Below are 9,765 nucleotides of genomic sequence, written 5' to 3' on the forward strand. Positions count from 1 at the left end.
GCCAATCAGAGATCGAGCATGAGGCGGCATCGAAGCCTTGATTGGTCAATCGCTGCTAAAGCACCTCGAGCTGCATCTCTCACAGATGCGTACTGAGCTGCATATAGCCAACTGTCATCTGTATTTGGTCGGCGTAGTTTGAGTTAGCGTTAAGCAAATCAGCCTCATCACTATTTAACACCCCCAGACGCTGTTCCTTTCGCCTCGTCAGTCTCCATTCGGTGAGTTGTGTGTTTGCCGTGTGTTTTTTCTGCAGCTGTAATGTCGGTATTATGCAACGCAGCGCATGTCGTTCGTCAGTTAGAAGTCAGCATCATCCTCTTCTCCACGGCCGCAACGCACCAGCCAGCTGCGGCTAGCTAGCTTACCAGGCTAGCACTGAAATGATTAACATATGCGCGATGTGAATGTGTTTTGTCCGCATAATCACGAAATGACGGAGATAACAAATGTATCTCATCTTTGCCAGTCAATACATCACCAACCCACAGCCACAATGACGGAGACAGAAGCGGTGGAGAAGCACAGGTCCAGGAACGGGAATGTTCCTCCAGAGGCGACGGCAGCCACAACAGAAGACGTGTTTGATCACTCATACAAAGAGAAAGAAGGCCCCAAACCTCCCAGGATAATCGTGTGGAAAAATGTCATGTTGATGACATTATTGCATATAGGTGCTCTGTACGGCGTATTCCTTATCCCGTTGGCATCTCCTTTGACCTTGGTTTGGTGTAAGTACATTTTATCAACCTGTTATCATCTTATTTTATCATGTCATGTAGGCTGGCTGCTGGGGAATGAGAAATAATTAGAAAATTGGAGTGGGCTAACGTTAACGATTTGAGTCAGTGGAATAAAATTCAAGCCAAATCACAGCTGTAGTGTTATGTCATGCAGCTTTACTTGAGGCTTCAGTGGCATTGCTGTGCAGTCAGCCAACCGGCCCTCTTTCTCATCACTGGTTAATGCGAGGAGGTGGCTGCCTTGCCCGGATCTCTACTTGTTTGTCTGATCCTCCTAATATCCTGCTGTATATGTAGGGGACTATACACTGAGTATGTAGCTCAGTGTATAGTCAGTGTATAGTGTAGGCTGTGATCATAGCATAAAAGTTGCAACATGCAACAGGAAGCTGAAAAATGTATAGTGCATGCTGGTCAGGAAAATCAGTTTTACTCCATGATAATAGTCTGTTTGAGAACAACTATCATGGTACAATGTTATATCACAGTACTACAAGAATACGGAAAAAACTTAAGTCCTTGATAGAGAAGCAGGATAATGACAAAAACTGCACATTACTTTCACTTTCAGTACTTTTTATTTTAATTTAAGAATAAAAAATTGGCATGTACTGTATATTTCTCATTAATGCAACCAACACAAGCTGCAGTTCTGAATAGATTTTGATAGTTGCAATCCTATCATGCTTGATAGTCTGACTGATAATGCCATAGGTGTTTTTTTATTACAATACATCTAGTCATTATCTGATATGACTAATTGAAATGTACTAATCAGTATCACAATTGCATGCAACAACACCTTTTCCTCCTCACTTATCTCTTGAAACAAGTAGCTTAGCACAAACCTAGCACAAAAATGTAAAGGTCCAGTGTAATGAGAATTGCATTTCTCAATTTCATGATATCATTTAACAAAGGACCTGTAAAGTTACCCAAATTATTATAACTGTCAGCATTGTGGAAATTTGACTCCCTCTGGCTGTCAACAGAATCAGATTTAGAATTCCCATCTACTTCCTGATGTAAATGATGTCACCTACACCCAGGTTTTAATGAATGCTCTGATTGGTCGACAGTATGAATAGTTAATCAGGTGTCCCATAGGGGTATCAAAGTTCCAACACTGGATATTTGTCCCCAAAGATAGAAATATTGTCCTGCAGTGGAAGGTGAGACGCTCATTCAGTCCTACAAGGTTTGCACCATCTAACCATCAAAAACTGGAAAAAATGATGCTCATTGTGTTAGAAATCAACATCAAACTTTTCTCACTGAGTTGAAATCATTGCATTTTAACTTCAACTTCTGATGCCATGAAAATGAAATGTGCTGGGAAGCCAATGGGGTATATTGAACTTTATAGTGAAGAATATCTGCAGACCTAATTAGTTTTAATTCAAAAGGCAAAAAAAAAAATCAACTAGGTGAAAAATAACTCCATTACAATAGACTACAGATACTCAGGAATCTGTTTGTGGTGTATTACAGTGCAGCTCTTGTGTGGAGTTTTTTGTCACCCACTGACTAACCATAGAAAATAGAAAATGAGTGGACATTACCAGTAACAATGTGTTACATAGTCGCTGATTGTACAAGCGTGTCGAAAATAGATTATGCACACTACTGGGTTAGATTGTTGCAGTTGTTTTGGGAGCAGTGGCCACATTCACTCTAACACACTGTGCAGTATTAGTGCAATAAAATATTTATGACAGGGTGTATGAATGTGGTCAAACTAATTTGTTGATGCATTCCTCTGTTCCCCCACAGCTCTGTTTTGCTTTTTGATAAGTGCTTTAGGAGTGACTGCGGGAGCTCATCGCCTGTGGAGTCACAGGTCCTACAAGGCCTCATTACCTCTAAGAATCTTTCTTGGCGTTGCTAACTCCATGTCCTTTCAGGTATCTACCAGCTGACAGAGGTCACACACCCACAGCCACATATAGCCTGTACACACACACACACACACACACACACAGAGAGAGAGAGTTGGAGTCATGATAATGGCAGTTTTCATAATAGTGTAAGTACCATGTTGAGTTTACAGTATATGCAATCTTTGTCTTTACTTCAACCCACAGAATGATATCTTTGAATGGGCTCGAGACCATAGGGTTCACCACAAATATTCAGAGACAGATGCTGACCCTCACAATGCCATTCGGGGCTTCTTCTTCGCCCATATTGGCTGGCTCCTGGTGCGCAAGCACCCTGATGTCATTGAAAAAGGACGCAAGCTGGAGCTCACTGACCTGAAGGCCGACAAAGTTGTAATGTTTCAAAGGAAGTAAGTAGTTTTAGTCACTGATTCATTTTATACTTCACCTAATCACTAAATATGAATCTGGAAGTGTTTAATCTTCAAATGGTGTACTTCACTCCTCCTCTGCTAGATAGTGTGGACTGTAAATAAAGTGTCAGTGCATTTCATCATTTAATTTTCTGATAATGTGCCAAATTCAGTAATACACAGTACACAGTAAGTATTTATTTATACAGTTTTACCATGGGTGATGCATAGCATTATATTAAGTCTAAAGGTCAAATAAGGCAAAAATAAACTCCTCCACCTGCTACATCTGACCCACCACCAAAGAAGCTTTGGGACTGTAATGCAGGTTATAATTTGTCAGTGTGGTTTAACAAGGTAACAATTATAAACAAGTCGTTCAGTATTTCATCTGCTGAGAGCTACATATTAAGGTTCACATAAGGCTGCCATTGAATTCTGTTTAATGTAAAGGATGACAAGCATGTAAATGATGACAGATAGAGTATTTGATATTTATGCTAAGTTAAGGTAAGGTGTTAAGGTAACAGGTGCGTTGAAGATTAGATAAACTTTATTGTCCTGAAGGAAATTTGTCTTGGACAAACAATGCCTGCTGTGCACATCGATAGACATTTTCATGGAAAAACAATATAACAATATAAAAACATATAATGTAAAAACATGAGCTTGTGTTGCCTGACCCCCATCATTTTCATGGCTACCTGAATAAGGGAAGGTAAGATAATTCCTCTGCTCTCTGTGCATTGTGTTTTCCTCTGCAGGTATTACAAGCCGTCTGTGTTGGTCATGTGCTTCCTCGTCCCCATGCTCGTGCCTTGGTACCTGTGGGGCGAGTCTCTGTGGGTGGGCTATTTCATCCCAGCTCTGCTGAGGTACACCATGGTCCTGAACGCCACCTGGCTGGTCAACAGCGCAGCTCACATGTGGGGAAACAGGCCCTATGACCACAGCATCAACCCCAGGGAGAACAAGTTTGTCACATTCAGTGCCATAGGTATGGAAATGCACATTCAAATGTGCTCCCATATAAACAAAAAAAAAGAAAGTCGGTCCATAATCAAAATGACCACTAAACATTATTCAGATCATTATTCAATACAGAATCTAATGCATGTCTTTTGGCACATTACTCGTCAACTAAGAATATGAGAGCATTTTATATTTTTATCATCAACTGTTGACTACTCTTTCCTGTGCCTTTCAGGTGAGGGATTTCACAATTACCACCACACGTTTCCCTATGACTATGCAACAAGTGAGTTTGGCTGCAAGTTGAACCTCACCACTTGTTTCATCGACTTCATGTGCTTCTTGGGCCTGGCGAAGGACCCTAAGAGAGTGTCCCAGGAAGTAGTCCAGGGCCGAATACAGCGCACAGGGGACGGAAGCCACAGAAGTGGCTAAGGTTTTCGAAATGCGGTCAGCTTCAAGACGAACAACCTAAAAGAAGCCAACAAGTAAATAGTGTAATTTTTTTGGAGGAGCTCTTTTCTTTTGTGTAGCTACAACCATACCCTCACGTTCCCTTTGACAGCTATACATTTCTAGTGTCCTGAAGATAAAAGTCAGCTTCATGAGGGTGTTGAGATCATTTCGCTTGTTTTTGTGGTTTGTAGCTGCAACAAAAGAAATTGTTTAAGATGGATAAAAAAAAATCCATGTTTTGCAAAGCTCCCAGCATAGCCTTTGCTCCTATAGCTCAGACAGCCCAATTTGTTGCAGTGTTACAAATTGTTGCATAGGCAATCAATCAAAGTTGTCGAAGATGTTCTAGGATTGAAGTAGCTTCATTTCAACAGTCAACTACATTTTTAGCTGTTTTGCCACTTTGGTGTGCATCGTCTTCATGCAATGTGAGTCATGTAGCCAAACAATTTTCTAGAATTATTACTCAATCATTAGCCAGAATTTACAAGGAATAGAGCACTGAAGTGTAGAGTTACAATGTTTCATCTGATAGGATATGATGCTGATTTGGAGACTATTGCCTTTGTTTGACATTATTACAGTTTACAGCAAGTTTTTACAGTGGTTTAAATGAACTTTTTGAGCGCTCTAAGATCTGGAAAAAAAACAAAAAACAAACTGTGATAACAATATGAATCACTTTCATGTCCTGTTGAAAGATGCTGGCTATTTATATGACGAAATATGATTACAAAACATGTTGAAAGAGTGCGGGAACCCAGACCTTAATGTTTTCCCATTACCTGACTATACTGACAACCAGTATACCAAAACTGTTTCCAAATGAGGATGTGCAAATTGCACAGAGAATATGTTTCATTCAATCAAATCTGTAGAACAGTCAAAACCATTAGGATAAAGGCATTGACCATTGAATACATAACCCTGTGACGGTGCAATAGGAACACACATTTAGTCTGTGAAATGATTAGATAGCGCTTTCTCAGGACAACTAAAGGGACACATCACAAAATTGAAACTGCCATTCAATATTATTAATCAATGTTAAATGTTACTTTAACCTCGTACCATGCAATGTTCAATTGACTTTCTTGTGTTATTTTTAATGAGTATGTCATAGTACCAAGAATGTGCCAACTGTTGACATTTTAATAACCATGCATATGTGGCCCAGTATAGATGGGCCTATAGCACACTGTAGCTCGATATTGCTTCTCCACTCAACATACGATTGTGGAAGGTTTTTAAAATGTGGTAGTGTCAGTCGCTTTGCTTTTCTCGAGACTTCCTCCATGTCCCTCTCTTGTCCTGGAACATTCGCAGCAGGGAGACGAGGCCACCGCAGCAAACAAATGGGGTTCTCGTCGGTTGATGTAGCAGCCAATCATGTAACAGTTCTGGTGTTACAAAACAACATGCCATGCATGGTATAGGTGTTGTGGTGAGCTATTTTTTGGTGACTCTAATGGCAGAACTGCTGCACTGCATCTATTTTTGTAATGTACTGTGAAGTAGCATAGCTTTTGAATCATCAGAACTGTTGCCGTGTTGTTTTTGTGAAAAATGGTCTGGTTTCCCTTTGATGTCCTATAAAGCTAAATGTCGCTGGAATAATTTCAGGCGCATTGCTTTTTATATTCATCTTCAATTCTGGTTGTGTGCTGGAATGCATACGTATTATTTATTTATTTATTTACTAAAGAAAATATCTCTAAAGAAGTTTTTGTTGATTTTTTATATAGATTTGCTGCAGTCTCAAATTCGGCGCATAGTCTCCTAAAATACCGTGAATTGGAGCACCTGTTTATTTTTTCCCAGGAGTCAGGATACTACCTAATGCCTTATGACTTACATCCATTCCTGATCTTCTTCACATCCTGTCTCTCAAGACAAATAGGTACAAGAACCACAAAGCAAATCTGACCAAGGTCCAGCTTTACAGTCCTGTGCAGCAGGTGGAACATATTCTTACGTACCACATAAGGGTAAATGGTAGCACTACATCAAGGTAAATGGAGACTATTTAGTGATCTATTTTGTGTTAATTTCAGAAAAAGCAGATACAAACTTTACAACTGGTGCAAATGTTTAATCGTCTTTGGCAGGAGAGATTTAACTTTTGTAAAAAAAAAAATAATAAAATAAAATGGGCCCTGATGGATGTGCCAACTAGTTTTAATACATGGCATCTCAATATGAAACTTCAAAACAAAGGTGCTTGCGACTATAATGGGGAATGTTAGAGCATCAGAGCACTTACCAAACCTAACAGTTATCACAAGCCATGCAAACAACTCTTGCTGTTCAGAGCGCCAAAATTAATTGTTTGTTCATGATTAGGGGGATCAAAAGGTTGTCAGTCTATTGAATGATATGTAAAATATGAAATATATTCTGAAATAAAATTCACAGGTATTTTCAATACACTTGGAATTCAATGAATAGTTGTTGCTCTTCTTTTTTCACATGCACACACTATGCACCATATGTACTCTCTCTCTCTCTCTCACTCACTCTCTCCATGTGTAATAAAGGGAATGCTCTAAATATAAGTTATCAATATAAACATGCATTTAAGACAGAGGTAGATATAAACCTCAGCACCAGCTGACAGAGGAATCTTCTCTATTCTCTTGGTATTTGAAGACTTGGTGATGGTAGGAGAGGGAGTCGCTCATTTGGAGATGTTCATAACATCTGATTCTGTTTTTGAATAGAAGATGACATTGTGAAGATAATTCTGCTCCACACACAGTGTTTGGGCTTTTAGAATAGATTTACAAAGTTCAGTATGTAGAATTTGAATTGGGTGTTTGTCCCAATTTGAAAATTCCTGATTGGCTAAAGGACCTCACACCTCACTGCCATATAGGGCAATTGCTTGAACTATTGCTTTGAATACTTGCAGCCAGATTGGAATTGTTTTTTAATTGCATAAGAAACTCCCTGTAGAACAGTTTTCAGTCCCAGATAGATGTTTCATGTTTGGTTTCATTGGAGCCCAGTACAAATTTCTCTGACATCTGGACCTTTTCTTTTATATATATCATAGTTTTGTGGTTTTTTTGGTTGGCTGTCAGTGAAATGTCTGACAGAAGTGTTGCAGATGATCCAGTTGCTGCTGCAGGTCATCTGCAAACAGGACACATTTGATTTTGTGACACCAGAGTCACTCTAGTGTTTTAGTCTGTTCATTAATGTAAATGTGGGTTGGATTTAGGCTGTTGGAGTTCTTTTATGGTCAAGTTTGACTCCAGGTAGACTGTTCTGATTGTATCACAAGTTCCACCCTTCACACCACACCTCAACATTATTTTGAGGAGGAGACCTTCATGCCAAACAGGTTTTTCCATAAGGGTACAGAGGGTGGAAATATGATATGATGTGCAATATTTTGGTCAAAGTCCAATTTGGCTTTTCCTCAATTTGTTCTGTTCCCTTGAAGTTAAAGATCCAGTGCAATGATGTCATCTCAGTCAGGAAATGTTCGATGTTGATTTCCAACACAATGAGCATCAGTTTTTCATGATTAGATAGTAGGCTTGTTAGTCTAATTTCCAAAATGCTGACAGTTGTAGCCTAATAACTTAACATTAATAGGTCTTTTGTTAATTTTTCACCTTTTTGTAACATTGGAGTTATTAGTCCTTGGTTCCAGATGTCAGGGAAACCTAACACACACTCAAAAGTGTGTTAAATAGTTCCAGCAGGAGTGTGGAATTTCTGACCAGTGTGTTTGATCAGTTCGTTTGGTCTCCTGTCAGCACCACAGGGGATGTTAGGTTGTAGGGCCTGGATTTGGTCTAATTATTTGTTATTTCTCTGCTGCTATGGGGAATTTTAAGAGATTTGGGGACTTTTTGATGATTGACTCTCTCTCTCTCTCTCTCTCTCTCACACACACACACACACACACACACACACACACGCAAAAGTAGTAGATTTTTAGGTATGGCTACAGCTAGAGTTATGGGAAGCCACGACTTACTATTTGCATTTTTTCAGAGGAATGAACACTGCAGAAACTAAATGTCTCATCCGGCTCATCTAACTGTGCCAGGCAGCGCAGCCTTAAATGCCAAGACGTCTGCTGTCCCATATTTGGTGAGCGCGCGGCAGCATGACTCGGGCACTCCTCTCTCGTATGATGTGCGGTAAAGTTACATCATATCACCATCACCCCAGACACGGCCGAGCCGGGTTACTGCAGTTCAAACCCAAAAAACTTCACGCCATGCTGCTCACAGCGTGTGACTGAAGCCGGCCAATCAGCAGCAGCTGCCTGACTTCTGATCCTCCTGGACCAATCCAAGGTGAATCGAGCCGACGACCTGTTATAACTTGCTAATTGTCATTTCACACAAATGCCGCCTTCAAATAATCTCGGAAATACCGTTATTGCGACCCAACAAAGTAGTAAAAAAAAAAAAAGCTGAAAAAGTCGTAAATACGGCTTGTCGGATAGTATTGAGTGCGTTTGGTCAAACATAATAGCAAAATGGACCCTGCAACAAAAGTACCTAAGTTGGCTGTGAAATCGAGTGGTAAAGAGCTAGGCCTACTTATTATCTAGGTCTTCGTTACATCTTTTGTAGCAATGTGAAGAAACTCTAGACCAGTGTTTCTCCCAGTCCTCAAGTAGGCTAGCTACCCTCTATCCTGCAGGGTTTAGCTCCAGCTTTACTCTGGCACATTTGATTCATTTAAGGTGGCATGAGTGTGGCCCGTAATTGAATCAGGTGTGCAAAAGTAAAGTTGGCGCTAAAACCTGCAGGACAAGGATTACTTGAGGACTGGTGAAGGTTGAGAAACACTGACAGAGACTAAATAGTTGGCTGTTTGCAGCTGCCTTCTCTTCAACACCAAATGGAGGCTATACGATGCCCCAAAACTGCATTACAACTTAAAGTTAAACAAAAAGTGAAAAGATAAATATACAAAATAGCAACCTATTTGGACAGGATGCCAAACAACACATAATGGAATACATTTCTTTTGATATCTGTCGGCTGCCACACTCTCTACTACCTGGGAGCTCGGGGTTTGATCTGATGATGGACTCCAATTTCTTTGATTTCCTGAATTCTCATGTGAATTTGAAACCGTGAAAATGCCATGGCAGGCATTGGTTTGTTGTAAAACATAAGCTCCAGTGTATCACTTACACAGTGCATGTGTGTGTTAAGTGTGGAAAAGCTGCGACTAATTAATACCAAGAGCAAACAAAATGCACAGAAACCCTCAGTCATGGGGTTTGACAGCTTCAAATGAGTCGACAACACTTTTAAATCGGCGCTT

The 9,765-nt window shown here is 40.1% G+C and overlaps 1 protein-coding gene across 1 annotated transcript; it reads left to right on the forward strand.

Annotated features, from left to right (window-relative positions):
* The first annotated feature begins 94 nt into the window (after positions 1-94).
* Positions 95-6,905, forward strand: scd (stearoyl-CoA desaturase (delta-9-desaturase)). Its single transcript, XM_071907782.2, has 6 exons — positions 95-221; positions 470-731; positions 2,517-2,647; positions 2,828-3,033; positions 3,801-4,033; positions 4,244-6,905. Exons 2-6 carry the CDS (start codon positions 497-499, stop codon positions 4,441-4,443), a joined length of 1,005 nt encoding a protein of 334 aa, XP_071763883.1. The 5' UTR covers positions 95-221; positions 470-496; the 3' UTR covers positions 4,444-6,905.
* Positions 6,906-9,765: the final 2,860 nt, after the last annotated feature.

Source organism: Centroberyx gerrardi, chromosome 20 (genome assembly GCF_048128805.1).
Source record: "Centroberyx gerrardi isolate f3 chromosome 20, fCenGer3.hap1.cur.20231027, whole genome shotgun sequence".
Lineage (NCBI taxonomy): Eukaryota > Metazoa > Chordata > Actinopteri > Beryciformes > Berycidae > Centroberyx > Centroberyx gerrardi.

Excerpts from the sequence above, each read along its gene's own strand:
- scd (XM_071907782.2), top strand. The coding sequence starts at position 497 with ATGACGGAGACAGAAGCGGTGGAGAAGCACAGGTCCAGGAACGGGAAT. Across the intron at positions 732-2,516 it reads TCCTTTGACCTTGGTTTGGT|CTCTGTTTTGCTTTTTGATA; the intron begins GTAAGTACATTT and ends GTTCCCCCACAG. Across the intron at positions 3,034-3,800 it reads GTTGTAATGTTTCAAAGGAA|GTATTACAAGCCGTCTGTGT; the intron begins GTAAGTAGTTTT and ends TTTCCTCTGCAG.